A 15,540-nucleotide genomic window follows, 5' to 3' on the forward strand; every position below is an offset into this window, starting at 1 on the left:
TTTTGTCCGACACACTTTCTAGTAACGGCGAATGTTTTCATTCGTCATCATCCACCATAACGATCAGTCAACACCATGAGCCTCATCACCTGGTCCAGTGTGGTCTGTGAGACGGAGAAGTCCACGATGCCTAGCTCCTCATAGTTGTTTGCCAGCAGGTCAAAGATGCGAGCGAGGCAGCAGGCGTGTGAGGGCAGCTGGTACTGCAGCACGTTCTGGTGCTGCTCCTTCAGGTCGATGCTGGGGAAAGACGTCTTCATGTAGAGGCTGACAGGACACGACTCGGGGTCGATTCTAGTGTCTGCCAGACGGAGGATGATGGTGTATCCATCACCAAACCTGAAAGAAGGAAGGTGTTGGTTCATAGGGTGGTATTTCTAATTTACATGAATCTTTTTCTTTTCTACTTTTGCACCTGGAACACATGGAAACTGCACAACAATAACAAAGACATCCTAGCTTGTTCTTATCTGCAATAACAGTTGTTCTATGACTTCAAACTTGAATCAAATGACCTAATCAGCTGTTTGACTTTGACAACCAACCTCTGCACCAAAATCAAACCACAATCAGTCTGAACAACAGCGCAGTGTTGAATTACAGCCTGATACACCAGAGGTGTAACCATAGTGTAAATAATCGGTCATCATATGCATCAATTAACCTAGAAGAAACCTGACACCAGCAGTGCAGTGTGTGTGTGTGTGTGTGTGTGTGTGTGTGTGTGTGTGTGTGTGTGTGTGTGTGTGTGTGTGTGTGTGTGTGTGTGTGTGTGTGTGTGCCTACCGGTTTTTCAGGTGCTGCACAGATCCGAGACATTGAAACCTGCCATTGACCATGATGGCCATCCTGGTGCAGAGAGCCTCACATTCCTCCATACTGAACACACACGACACAGAATCATTAGTGTTTTCATACCTTTTATACTATTTGCACAAAGAAACATCCGCCTGCAAATCCAGAGGTTAGATATATTGACATCCTGGTATCTTGAAACTAAACTTGGAGTTGAACGTTTGCCTGCTCTGACCTGTGGGAGGTGAGTACCACGGCCCTCCCTTCTTTGGTGACACTGAGGATGCAGTTCCACAAGAACCTCTTGGCTTTTGGGTCCATACCAGTGGTGGGTTCATCCTGATGTTAAGATCAACATGAACAGTTCAGGTTATATGTAACAGTGCACAGTAATTATTCTCTACATGCTCAGCTGCAATGTTGAGAATCTCAGCGGTTGTGTGAACACGTTTCTCACCAGGAAAATAACAGGCGGGGCGCCGATGAGGGAGATCGCCGTGGACAGTTTCCTTTTGTTGCCACCGCTGTAGCCTCCAGCCTCCTGCTCTGCATATTGAGTAAGCCCCAGTTTCTTCACCCCCCACTGTGCCACCTAAACACGGAAAATACATCACTGCAACAGTGCACCATGTTTGCTTTATGTTTGACTGTCCACCATTGGTTAAAAGATTGTAATTCCCTTATGAAGAGAAGAACTATAATCCTGAATATTTACACAGCAAAAGTTAAATTCAAATACCAAATATATTAGGTCGTTGCTTAAATTTAAAGAACTTTACCTCCTCTTCACCATATTTTCCATTCCCAGTTTTGGTAAATTATCTTTTATGGTGTTCTTATTCATTTCTTATCATTTTTAAAAATTCTGTTTGACAGCCTGTTTTATGCCTCATACAAGCCCGATGGACAGGTTTGCACATCAGAGGAGGGCAACATACCAGCCTGTAACTTTCTCATTATTCATATTAAGGATATAAATATCTGAAGAGATGATAAAATTGCAGCCAGGAGTGACATAAACCACAGATATAAACAACAAGTCAAAGCACAAACAAAAAACAAAGATATCAATATTCAGAAAAATCTGAACGAATAAGTTAAAAACAACCATTCCAGTTTAATTTGACGTTGTTGTTGATGGTGACAAACAGCAATAAGTCACATTCGGATTGTGTGTTTTACTGTAGGAGTGTGTGTCATTAAGATTTTTTGATTGAGGTTAGGAGTTGACATAGAAGGTCCCACAGCAACATCACCAGCCCATCAGGCAAGTAGGGCCACACTTCTTCTGTCAGGTTGGGTTACCTTGCAGACAGATTCCTCTGGCACCCCCCGCAGGCGGGCATACAGCTCCAGATGTTCCCGACCGGTCAGCATGTCACTGATGGCATCAAACTGTGGACAGTACCCCATCAGCTGGTGGACTCGCTCCATCTCTTTCTGCACACTGACAAAAAAAAAAAAATAATAATCACAAATCGATTGATGTTTATGGCTTTGCAAATGAATCATAGCGGATGCTGATTAAAAAAAACGTAGCACCTCCCCTCCTCTCACCCTCAATTACTTTTATAGAAACTTTTTTTATCCTTGACTTAGTGTCATGATTTGGTTACACAATAATTTCAACCACATACCTAAAAGGTGAGCATAGCTTATACAGCAGATGGAACTGACTGCTGGATTTGTCATTTTCTGTATATTAAACACAAATTGATTCAAATTGTTTCAATAATTTTTTTGTTTTTTGATTTTCGCTTGGGTTCTATTCAGAGACAAATATTTTGCTATTCAATGTGTCCTCTTTCAATAAACTGATGGTGTCTTTCTTCTTACAGTCCTGACTGGAGGAGTCTTGGGGCATTTTTATTCAGTTTTCTTGCCATTACTGTGTTATTTTATAGTAAATAGTATTGTGTCAATATGAAACTAATCTACGTGCAGGTATTGTTAAGGTAAGCGGAGCATGATGTGACTGCGGCTGTGGAGTGGTTGAGAACCTGTAGTGGTTGAGAAACGCTTCTCCATGTGTGATATCAGTGTCTCCAGTCAGCATGCGAAACGTTGATGTTTTCCCGGCTCCGTTCACCCCGAGAAGGCCGAAACACTGGAGGGTAGAAACAAAACATCAAACTTTCATCACCTCTGATCACTTTAATATTATACTTGTGCACTTTAAATTGTTAAATTTTTTTTAAATTTGATGCCACTGCTCTCTATATCATTGTTACTGATTTATCTACAGTATCCGTTCTGTGACGCTACAAATATACCAATGGCGGGAATAATAAAGTGACATCATCTGCTGGCTTTTATCATCAGACGATGGTAACTCACTTTAAGAAGTGATGCACTCAGCTGAAATAACAATGTGAATGTTATCAGTAATGTACTACTACTGTAGCGCTCACAAGAACTAATAGCAATGATTGTGACATCAAGAGGAGAAAAAGCATCGCAATCGTCATCGAGCTGAAGCTCTTTAGCATAAATAATAGAAGTGGTAAAGTGATAAAACAATCCCTGCAAAATGTCAACTGGACTGAGTAAACTACAGCAATTAGCTCAGATGAGACTAAATGATGGAACATGCAGAGCTGCTTAAAAAAAGAAGAAGTGATCTCTCTTCACGAGGTGTGACATAACTGGACGTGTAGCAGTCGTCAGCTTCTCACCTCACTGCGGGGAATTCCCAGGCAGAGTCGGTCTACTGCTGGCTTCTTGCCCGCCTTGTAAACCTGAGCAACAGAGGAATTTAGTCACATTCATCGACCAGCAATTCACAGCGATGCAATCATACCAGGTTGTCTGTAAGTACAGTCATTAGAATTGAGAGGGTGTGTGCTTGTTGCCTGGCTTAACCCCCCCCCCCAAAAAAAACTGTTACATAACTGTTGCAAAACTCCGAGCTCAGTACATTAGACTCAGTTGCACATAAGATTTCTATGTAATAAAACACAGGATGTCTTCACACACAGACCCAGCAAGCACCGTGTAAAGCAGTTTTAAAAAAGTGCTTTTGTGTTAGTTTATGTTCTAGTTTTCAGTCCAGATGTGATAGCAGAATATTCTAAGAACAATACACACTTGAGTGAGAAACAGGATTTAAATATGTAGTTTGTGCATTTCATAGTTATATTGTGAACAACGTGATGAGCTGATTGCACAAATCAAACAATAAGGGCTAATAGAAGTAGACAATCTCATGAAGAGTTCTTGTTTTAGTGGTTTTGCTGGTGTCCTGGTTGTACCTTGCTCAGGTCAATCATAGAAAGGATGTCCGACTGGGCTTTCCCACTTTTGACTCTCTCTCTTTCTCTGGCCACGTCTTCATCCTCCGGACCAAGAGGAAGAATCTCGGGTTCATTCCACCATGGCCTGAACAAAGAGACCACATGCCCCAACAACATTCACCTTTTCTCCAGTAAATCTCAGGGATGAAAAACAGAAGAAGAAAATGTAATTTTTTCTTTTTTTACCTGAAACGAATAAAGAACTTGTACTGCAGAAGTATAGTGAAGATGAAGAAAATAACTCCTTCAGCTGCCATTGCAAACAGGTTCTTTCCTACAAAATCCCACTGAAGAGGGTCCAGGGTCTGTTTGGTACCTGCAGAAATACAAACATACTTTAAACATTTCCGTGACAAAAATTTTAATGCTTGAACAAAGAGTGTTAGTATAAGCTCAGTACGAGTATCTCCTTTGTGTGCACAAAACGCATGCAAGTGAAGCTGACATCCTGAACAAATACATACCTAATCTTTGGAAGGCGTCTGCCATTGCCTGGTTCTTAGCCATATCAATGAGTCCTCGTCCAAGGCAGAAATGAGGAAAAATCAAGAACACCTTCTTCAGGATCTTGTTAACTTCATTGAGATGCTGTAAAGAAAATTATTCATAAATAATGAAGCTGTTAAATTGCAACAACCTCTCATAGCTTTAATAGTATATAAAATCATTCAAACACATATCTGAGCCGTCAGTCTGGCTTTGTTCAAAAGAAAACAAGGGATTTCAATTATGCCGTCTGTACAACGTGGTGAAATTTGTACCTCATCAACAAACAGCTCCAGGACGAAGGTGGCAATGCTGCCATTTATTCCAATGAAGAGGTTGATGGAGGTCAGCACCACATAGGCTGTGCTCGGGACGGTGAAAACAAACGATGCTGGGTACATCATAGGAGTTATGGACCATCTAGAAATCATAACGAGGCAGTTCAATAGATAAATCCAAATACTATATGAAGTGGGATAGAATATGTTTTGCTTACAGAGGAACAGATGGAGGCTAATTAAATTATTTCACCTTTTCACAAACTATTACAGGATTACTTTGGAATAAGAAAAAGACAGAACAAGAGTTCTGAGTTACATAAAATGTACTCACATTACTTTCACTAATAGTGAAAGGAAGAGACCCTACACACACATTGGCCACTTGATTAGGTACTTTCTTATAATCTATCAATAACAGGTAATAATGGTCAGTTTTACTTGAGATTATCATGGAGGTCAGCTACTGTCGGCTCATTTTTGTGGTGAAGACGGTGTAGTAAAAAGTGTTTCTCATATTTTGGTCAATATTAGCATCAATGATAGAAGGCACAATATAAATATCAGCTCTAATTGTAATGTAGATTATCAACTCCACTGAAAATAAAAACGACCTAAAAATGAGGGTATAATTATGTTAAATAAACTATAATAGCGGAATTGATAACAAAGTCATTGAACTGGATCCCACCGTTTTGCAGTAGTATTAGCATTAGACTATTGAAGAGGCTGAGGAGTGCCCGTCAAAATGAAGCCATTCCAGAAAGAAGAGTTACATGTGATATATGATAAAAATATTAATGGTGTGACAGTAGTACGTGAAATCTTGTTAAATGTACCCGTAAAACAGGAGGAGGAGAACCAGAGCGGGCAGATTGGTCTCAGAGACGTAAGACTGCTGCTGAAAACTGATGAAGATCAGCACCACCATGGTGGCCGGGACTGTGTAGTTCAACTGAAAGAATTCAAAACAGAAAGAAAGAAAGATTCTTAATTGCCACATAGTGAAATATAAGGAAGGGAAGATAAAATGTGTCCCCTGGTTTCTCTTCAGTACTGACCATGTCCCAGACAAAATTGGCGAGCCAGTAGAGGATCGGTTTGACCCCACTGACAAACTGCAGGTGTTTGGCTTTACTGACTCGCTCCTCAATCAGAAAAAGTACGAAACTGGCTGGCACAAAAGACATGGCAAAGATCACGCAGATAGAAACCAGAACATCCACTGATGTGGTCATCCTGAAAGACCAAACAGAGAAGAGCACATATGCGTTTATATAGACCATGTACGATAAAAATCAAGAGCAAAAATAGAGAACGTGTTATCATGTAAGAGTTCCCTTACTGAAGACTTTTTCAATGTATAAGAATATGAATAATAGTATAAACACAGCACTTTTCTGCCTCTCATTTTTAAAGCAGCCTTTAAAGTCTAAATCTAATAATTCTACTTTCTACTTTACCACATTACTTTGAATACGAATTGATCAGAGTAAAATGTCCAGACTAAACTATATGTTAGTCAAACACGTGTAAAAAAAAAAAATGAAGAAAATGAAAATAAACAGCTTTAGCTTGGACTCTTCACAGCAGTAAACTAACATGGCTATTTCGGTGAGCTGCTCCTTGGTGAGGTTGAGTGGATGATTGTAGGCAGTGATGCCGTATCTTCTCCTTTCTGGTCCTGGAGGCAGACTTGCTCTCAGGAGGCCGTTGTTCATCACATTAACGAACGATACCATGGCGTGCCACCCTTTATTGTTGTACCAGACCTTAGGACAGCAGAGTGAGAAAATACATTTACACAGCCGGAAAAATCAGGACAAAAAAATAAATAACTAGGGAAACTGTGCATAAACCTGTAAACAAATGTGCCTCAGAAAAGAGTTATATTATAGATTACAAATATTCACCTTGACATTGTTTAGACTGTTCAATCCAACGAGAAACTCTGGCAGTCGATTAAGCAGATGATCCACTGAAGTGTTCTGAGACGAGGACAAGATTGTTATACACAGGAAAATACATGTTTAAAAAGAAAAGAAAATGATCCTAAGAATTCGTTGTACCTCTGCGACCTGATATCGAGTCCTGATTGCCATAACTGAGTCTTGTAAATGGTTTACATGAGATACCGTCTGAGTGGCGCTGCCTCCGAGGGAGAAGCCTCCATATCTGCAGCACATAAATTCAACTTTGAAAAAACTTGAAGAAGTCTGTTAACACCCCCTCTGGAGAGCGATCAAAAGAATATTTAAAGTATGTAGGAATTCAATCAGACAACAAAAAGAAGACAACAATGAGTTATAGCTGATAGTCTAAATTGCTCCTCACCTGAATTCATTCACCCATTTCTTGGTTTTTAGGCTGGAAAAACAACAACCAAGAAAAAGAGTCAGGCCTCAAATAACGAGACAAGAAATAATCGAAAAAAAGTAAGAAACAGACAGGGAATAACCAGTAACAGTAACCTAACGCAACAAACCCATTGCTACATGTGAATAAATGCCATCTGGAAAACCATTTATTTTTAAGACAAACCATAAACGGGAGAAATAAAATCACAAACAGGGCATTCGTTATTTGGTTGGCTTCATGAGGTACCTTTTCTTGAGGATTTGAGAGTAGGTCTTCACCAGATAGTCAGAGATATTATAATTTGTCAGATTTTGGAGGATGTCTCCAGTGGCTCTTTTCATCTGAAAAATAACAAATTGAAATTGCACAGAATTACAATTAAAAACTATTGTGATAAATTGTGATTCTTATTTAGCGGCAGGAACCAGCTAGAAAATAAAGCAAACATTATTGACATAATTGTATACTAAACCCTGCACACACAGTAAACTAGTCCTGGTCATCACACCCACCTGTGGTGGAGGAAGCCCACCTGCTCCTATTGGACACTCAGGTAGCATCCGGCGGGTGACGTTGGTGCTGCACTCACACTCAGGTGAAGGCCTGCTTTTGCTCCAGTTTCCTCTGCTGAACATCTGCCAGGTGGAGTAGGAGACCTGAGGCCTCATGAAGAGGCCACCGCGCTCAGCTTCACACTGAGAACTCCTGCACAGAGTGGAAGCAGATTGCTTGAAGGTCAGAGCCCAGCACGTCCATATGTCCAAGACATAGAAATGTAACCAAAAATCATAAGACTGCTTACATAATTTGTGATTTTGACTGACACCCCCCCCTCCAGGCATGTAATCAATGGCAGAGCTCCTCCAAGTCAATGCGAATGCAGGTCAAAAGGTTGGCACCCCTATTTACCTCGCATCAGACACCAATTACATCACGCACCAAGAAGCAAAACGTCTGAACTTAAGAGAAGCCATGACACTTGTCTTCCATGGGGTTGGATGCATGGAAGTCACGGTGAAAACAATGCACTACTTCCTTTCTGTTCGAGCATGCTACCCTTTCAGCTCATTGATCGCAAACCCCTTTTGCCAGGTCAATGAGGACAGCGAAGCATCCGACCGGCGCTGCGCCGAGATGGAAAGCCGAGCTCGTCGAGGATCTGCGAGGGAAGATTCTGAAGACTTCCAAGCAGAAGCCCAAGCCGGAGCAGTGTCTCTCAACAGCAAAGAGCAAAGCAGCCAAGGAGAAAGGGGAGACTCCAGAAAAACAAACAGTCCTGTGGCTTCTGCTTCCGTTAAAGGACAAAGAGAGAAGAAAACTGAAGTTTCAGCAAACCTGCCATTTAAAAGACACAACGCAGAAACGCAAAAAGCATGGACGTAGAGCTCCCTTCTTTCACACACCTGTTAACACACCTGAATGTCATGATGATGCCATCACCAAGTCAGCAGAAAGGTTGATAACCAGCCCTATGGGGGCATTATTGTAGCAAAATTATTTGTCAATGCGTATAGAGAGTGGCCTGTCTGCATTCCAATCCATCGGTCCAAAGTCAGAGTTGTCAGTGAGTAAAAGAATTTGTCAACGTGAACCTGAATCTGCAAAAGTTATCTTGTAATTTGTCTGTCTGTAATTAGGTATTTAAAGGTGTAAAAAATCTGCTCATCTGTGTTAGAATTTGTACATGTAATAAGATTTGTCAATGCGTATAAAGAGTTGTGAGGTGGGAGGTATCGGGGGAGGACCCAGACCGCAGTTAAGTAGCCTGGACCCCCCCACCCTAGGCACCGCCCCATTGTTCCCTATTGCAGAGTGAAGTAAGACGAGGTAAGATAGGGAGGGTTGTGAAGGAGGGAGGTCCCCCCGTCGCTAGCACCTTGGCCAGGCTGGACCCCCCACGCTGCCCCACTCCACCCCCGAGCGGCCGGCCGGAGACCCGGGGAACAATACCCCGCCGACAAGGTGCCGTAAGAGGACCTGGGTAGGAAGCCCCCACCCCACCCAACGGCCGGACAGTAGACTCTACCAGGTGGACCAGAAGAATGGAGGTGTATTAGCAACCAGATGCCCGTCGCACGCACATGCGTGGGGGAGTCTCGGAGCGAGCGGTCTTACCGAGGCGGAATCATTACTGTAACGACCGGACGACGTTATCGACTCGGTCCTGAACACCGGAGTTCTAATTAGATGTGGGAACATGCACCAGATAGCAGTTTGTTTGTGGCTATGTGGGGGCTTTTCAACTTGAAAGAACCAGGTGCTCGTTCGGAGCCAGGGTCAGACTTTGCACCAGTTCTTTGTCTTTCCACTGCCAAAGCCCCAGCCAAACAGGGGCTAAACTGGTGCTACGCTGGCCCCACTTCATTGCTGGGCCAAAGAGGAGCCAGACTGGGGCCCGACGCGTCATCAGTTGAGGGCGGAGTTATCGCTGGTGTTGGGATTTATGGTTGGTTATTAGCATTAAATTACTGTAAGTAATAGATTACTGAAAGTAAAAAATCACGGGAAGTAATTTATGAAAAAGCGAAATTATTAATGGAAGTAAATGGTCATTTACTCATTAACAACTCCTAAAGTAATTGAGTAATTACTTAAAAAGGAATAAATTATCAAAAATTATTTATTAATAAAAAAATTATTAATTTGCATAAATGTTATTTATGTATTAATAATAAATTGTGGCACCACCAGATAAACTGGAAATAGCTAATACCAAAATATCAGTCTCGTTTGTAAAAAGTTTATTTAAGTTAGTTAATATTTCTGCGTAAAATATAACAATCTTAAATAAAATAGAAGGTGTGAGATCCGAGCACAGACTGTTACAAACCAGGGGAATTGTCAACAATAAATACACAATAATAACCATGGAGCGTTCAGTTCAGCTAGCGTTTATTAATAAAATGTATTAATTCATAAATAATTCTGAAATCATTCCATAAATTAACACATTCAAGTAGCAAATGACATCTAACACGGAGATCTAATCTATTAAACAGCAAAAACTATGTACAAAGAGTGTGTGTGGCTGGCTGATGGGTGTAATGACCTCGAACGTCCACCAGGTGGAGGCAGACGTCCGCGGGTCAATGTGAATTAGTGAATTTAGTGAATTTATTGTAAGGAAAGCCCCTTGAGATGCAACATCTCGTTTACAAGGGGGACCTAATGTGCGTGGGTGTAATGACCTTGAACGTCGGGTGGATGAGTTGGGATCCTCATCCAAGATGGCTGCTCTGATGCGGTTTCAAAGAGCCAAAATAGCGGCCCGGTTGCGCTCTGCGGAGCAGCGTTACCATGGCGATAGGGAGACGCTTTTCGAGGTCACGTGACGACTGGACGACGCTGTCAGTCCGGTTATGAGCCGGAGTTCTAACTGGATGTCGGAGCATGCAGTCAGAAATCTGATGATCTGTCATTACCGGCACAAGTTAGCGGTTCGGATGCTAATGTGGCTATGTGTGTTGAGCTTATATGGAACAGATAATATGAGCTTCAGCGGACGCGCAGGGCGAGCGCGAATGGGGTTAATGACAGAGAGAGAGAAAGAGAAGTAGAGAAGAGTTCTGGCGCGGTTCTGCTAACACGGGAGTCCAGCAGTTATCAACAAGAGCTGGGTCAGCTGTTCAGACTGTCTCAGCTTCTGTTAGCTGCGGGATAACATAAACTGCTTGGAAACGGGGGAGGTGATCGGCATCCTAGAGTCTCACAAGCACAAAATAAACACACAGCAATCTCAACAGAACATCATTCTAGCTATTCTGCCCAGACACAGCCTATCACTTGGTCAGAAGGTGGATAGAACGAGCCTATGGTGTCAGAGAAAATCCTTTGATTTGCAGCTGTGTGGGTCCCGTTGCAGAAAAAGAAAAGACGGACAAAAAGTACGTTTCCACGGCTTCTCCAGCTCGTCCTGGGAGTTGGAGGTGTTCGGGCCCAGTCCCTGTGAGTCAACACACGGCCCTTTGTGTCCCCATACGAAGTTCTGCATCTGGATCAACGCGAGTCCATCTTGGAGATGGTTGAATTTTCGCGTGTTGGACTTTTATAGTTGTGCGTCATGGTCCGACCCCTGGTGCGGTCCGGCTGCGTCTCAGCCAATCTCCTTGGGCTGGTCTCAGGTTTCCAGACCATGGGTGTGGCGGAGTTGGTGGATTCCCCTGGTGGTAAGCTGCAGGGATGCAGCTCCCGAGGTGGGGGACGGGGCCCCCTGGTGGGGGGTCACGTGACCAATGGCGAATTTTTCCAGTGGCGACCACATGTTTCTTTGTTCTCAAAGAAACATGGTCAACCCCCCCTCCTTTGTCCGGAGTGGGGGTGAGCATGGTGGGCTAGGCCCAACACTGGAGTTATCGCTACCCAAAAGGCGGAAGCGAAGTTGTACCGGCTTTCTGAAAACTTACAGCGAACACGGAGCCAATAGAGCACCTTTGGGATGTGGTGGAACAGGGGATTCGCATCATGGATGTGCAGCCGACAAATCTGCAGCAACTGTGCGATGCTATCATGTCAATATGGACCAAACACTCCGAGGAATGTTTCCAGTAACTTGTTGAATCTATGCCACGAAGGATTAAGGCAGTTCTGAAGGCAAAATGGGGGTCCAACCCGGTACTCGCAAGGTGTACCTAATAGGGTGGCCGGTGTGTGTCTATATAAGCAGTAATTGACCATATATAGAAATACATTATTTAATATATTGCAATAAATTTTTCGATATATTACAATATATTATTGATCTGTAAGGGTACACTGCCCCCTACAGGCCTGGCATGCTCATAGTAGCTCTGAACCAGGTGTATATAGGCGCGGTTCCACCGCACCCTCTGTCGCGTCGCGAGGTAGGGTGGGTTTCCGCACAGTCCGACTGAAAAGTTGTGGATGGTACGTAAACAACCCGCGACCGCCGGCTACGATTTTCCGCTACTCGAGGAACGGGTCTGTGAGGAGGAGCTGCAACGCAGCCGTCTGCTGATTGGTAGTGACGGTTGTCACTCGCAACTTGCCCACAATATTTAAATATTTCATTGGCCGTAAACCCTCCTGTTGTTGTTTACATACAGCACTTTGCGCTCACTGGTAGATTTGTTAACTGGGTTTATTGAAAAGTTGGCCCGCAACACAACATTGCGGTCTTTTAACGAGATACAGACGTTCCTCAGTCAGGAACAGGAGGAGGAAATTTATCAGGATCTGGACGCTGCTGTTAACAATGAGAAAGTATAACCTGAGTCACAGAAAACAACTTGGACGGCCGCCGGCTGCTTCCGTGTTCTTCACTGGACGCTCTTCGAGTCGTTCACAACCCCGCCTATATTTTTACCGTACGACAGAGTTGGTCCTGGGTGCATTTTGCCGTACCGTAACTTCCCGCTCCGCAACGTACTGCGCGGTGTTGAAAAATAATCCCCAAACTCATACACACGTTATTTTTTTTCCCCGCTATGGCCCCTCCGGGGCTCCGGACTAAAGCAAGACGGACGTGAAAAAACACCAATAGATATAAGAAGAGACGTAATGTTTTCTGGCTCTTTGGTCTGCATCTGAGGTTCAAGCCAGACTAGATGGAGGAATCCGGACTAAACCGATGTTACAGTCCATCTCCTTGTACCTGGATGAGCGCTGTCAGCGCGAAATTGTTGAAATCCGCGACGTTTCACGTTTTGGAGTGACGCAATGACGTGGCTCCCACTTGGCTCCATTAACGGTGGAAAAAGAACCGGTTCTTTGGTGGTGCTCATTTAAGAACTGGCCCTGGCACCGGCCCTGAACTAGCTCCTGGTTCTTTTTGGTGGAAAAGCCCTTGTGGGCTTTTCTAATCGCGATCAGATAACGGCACGAGCGCTGGTGAACGCGTGCAGCGCGCGCGTGGAGTCGGGGTTAATGGAAGGGAGAGAGACAGAGGAGAAGAACAGAGAGTTCTGGCAAGGTTCGGTTCCAAAACCCGGTTCTCCACACAGAGATCCCAGCGGGCCTGGAGCTCACTTGGACCTCTGGTTCTAAGGTGGAAAACCTGAGTCTCAAGTACCCAGGTTTTTACAAAAGCAGATATTTCTCCCTCTATGTTTACAAATAAAATCTTAATTGACACAGACCCACATAAGCCGCTTTTCCACCGCGCAGTACGTTGCGGAGCGGGAAGTTACGGTACGGCAAAGTGCACCCAGGACCAACTCTGTCGCACGGTCCCTCCACAGAAAGTACGGTATAATAAATATAGGCGGGGTTGTGAACGACTCGAAGAGCGTCCAGTGAAGAACACGGAAGCAGCCGGCGGCCGTCCAAGTTGTTTTCTGTAACTCAGGTTATACTTTCTCATTGTAAACAGCAGCGTCCAGCTCCTGATAAATTTCCTCCTCCTGTTCCTGACTGCGGAACGTCTATCTCGTTAAAAGACCGCAATGTTGTGTTGCGCGCCGACTTTTCAATAAACCTAGTTAACAAATCTACCAGTGAGCGCAAAGTGCTGTATGTAAACAACAACAGGAGGGTTTACGGCCGATGAAATATTTAAATATTTTGGGCAAGTCGCGAGTGACGACCGTCACTACCAACCTGCAGACGGCTGCGTTGCAGCTCCTCCTCACAGACCCGTTCCTCGAGTAGTGGAGAATCGTAGCCGGCGGTCGCGGGTTGTTTCCGTACCATCCACAACCCACCCTGCCCCGCGACGCGACAGAAGGTGTGGTGGAACTACGCCTATATACACCTGGTTCAGAGCTACTATGAGCATGCCAGGCCTGTAGGGGGCAGTGTACCCTTAAAGATCAATAATATATTGTAATATATCGAAAAATTTATTGCAATATATTAAATAATGTATTTCTATATATGGTCAATTACTGCTTATACACTCACCGGCCACCTTATTAGGTACACCTTTGCGAGTACCGGGTTGGACCCCCTTTTGCCTTCAGAACTGCCTTAATCCTTCGAGGCATAGATTCAACGAGTGTTTGGTCCATATTGACATGATAGCATCGCGCAGTTGCTGCAGATTTGTCGGCTGCACATCCATGATGCGAATCCCCCGTTCCATCACATCCCAAAGGTGCTCTATTGGATTGAGATCTGGTGACTGTGGAGGCAGATCGTCTTGACCATGTCTAGAGTACATGCCTAAATGCATTGAGTTGCTGCCATGTGATTGGCTGGTATATATATATATATATGTATGTATATATATATATATATATATATATATATATATATATATATATATATATATATTTTTTTTGGCCTTGAAAATATTGTCAACCAAGACTGATATTTCTAATGATAACGACATTTGAACAATATTCATAGTAGCAACAAAATGATCATTTCCTTTTGTATCCGTGGACACAAACAGGAGTATTCGGAGAAAAACCCAAACACCAGTTGAGCCTGGAGAGTCTCATTTGAGGACCATTTCCCCATGTACACGGAAGCGGTAAAGACAGGTGTATTCATCCTGACCCCAGTTTGTGAGAACCCGCAGTTGCACAAGCTCATAAAAGATGCCACTGGGATTAAGCAGCTTAAAGGTCTGTGTGGACCCTCCATTCATATTGAAAATGAAAGTCCCAAGCAGTGTTTGTTCATCTGATGGATGTTTCATCCCATAGACTTCAAAGTCTTTGGGGGCAGAGTCAATGAGAACATTGGGGTAGATGGGTAGGTGCAGGTGGTCCAGGGTCACATGCGTTATCTTCACAGGGTGGAACAACAAGATGGTAAGACTACCTTGGTGACCAGAAAATGCCCAACCTTTCCCTGCTACTATCACTGATTTGTCGTCGATGACAGTGTGCGGACCTTCAAATCTGCACCAGAAATGGAAGCCAAACAGCTTGATACCTGCTTTAGGATCACAATGTGTCTCTGACGTCATGCTCAACATTACAGTGGCACCAAGTGCCCTCTGGGCAAAGTTGACCATACTGTCAGCCAAGGGATATCTAATGTGAGACCTGAGGATAGCCATCTTGGTCAAATTGTCATCACTGTGTATTGTTTTTTGGAGTGCTCGAGTGTCATGGTTGTTGTTGGGGGCACTACCAGGTGCAGGAGAGGAGCCTCCAGAAGCCGTTTGCTTTATATTGTTTAGCCTCAATATAAGCTTTTCATGTTGTGCTTCCAGAGTCTTTATCTTCACTAGGAGACTGCCAACAGCCACCGTGCTCTTTCTCTGGTAATATCTCATCTTCGAGGCAACCTTGTGCTCCAAATGCAACCTGCTGTTTGTATTTACTGCCTCCAGCTTGGATGCCATCTCCTTAAAGTCCTGCTTCAGCCTCTCCTCATACTGTGACAGAATTTGCTCCGGCTGTAGCGGCAGCTCTGTCAGC

At 43.8% G+C, this 15,540-nt stretch overlaps 1 protein-coding gene across 1 annotated transcript in view; it reads right to left on the minus strand.

Moving 5' to 3' along the window:
• Positions 1-15,540, minus strand: part of abca7 (ATP-binding cassette, sub-family A (ABC1), member 7) — a 42,623-nt gene that overhangs the window by 3,736 nt on the left and 23,347 nt on the right. The window contains exons 31-49 of the mRNA XM_080474123.1: positions 7,723-7,915; positions 7,457-7,551; positions 7,187-7,219; positions 6,922-7,027; positions 6,766-6,840; positions 6,455-6,624; positions 5,914-6,091; positions 5,692-5,807; positions 4,850-4,994; positions 4,553-4,676; positions 4,275-4,404; positions 4,047-4,173; positions 3,471-3,533; positions 2,796-2,902; positions 2,101-2,242; positions 1,253-1,387; positions 1,031-1,134; positions 787-879; positions 90-339 (exon numbers count right to left, since the gene is read on the minus strand). Coding sequence (XP_080330249.1) covers positions 90-339; positions 787-879; positions 1,031-1,134; positions 1,253-1,387; positions 2,101-2,242; positions 2,796-2,902; positions 3,471-3,533; positions 4,047-4,173; positions 4,275-4,404; positions 4,553-4,676; positions 4,850-4,994; positions 5,692-5,807; positions 5,914-6,091; positions 6,455-6,624; positions 6,766-6,840; positions 6,922-7,027; positions 7,187-7,219; positions 7,457-7,551; positions 7,723-7,915 — 2,386 coding nt within the window. The remainder of the gene's footprint in view (positions 1-89; positions 340-786; positions 880-1,030; positions 1,135-1,252; positions 1,388-2,100; positions 2,243-2,795; positions 2,903-3,470; positions 3,534-4,046; positions 4,174-4,274; positions 4,405-4,552; positions 4,677-4,849; positions 4,995-5,691; positions 5,808-5,913; positions 6,092-6,454; positions 6,625-6,765; positions 6,841-6,921; positions 7,028-7,186; positions 7,220-7,456; positions 7,552-7,722; positions 7,916-15,540) is intronic.

Source organism: Lipophrys pholis, assembly GCF_963383615.2.
Source record: "Lipophrys pholis genome assembly, chromosome: 10".
Lineage (NCBI taxonomy): Eukaryota > Metazoa > Chordata > Actinopteri > Blenniiformes > Blenniidae > Lipophrys > Lipophrys pholis.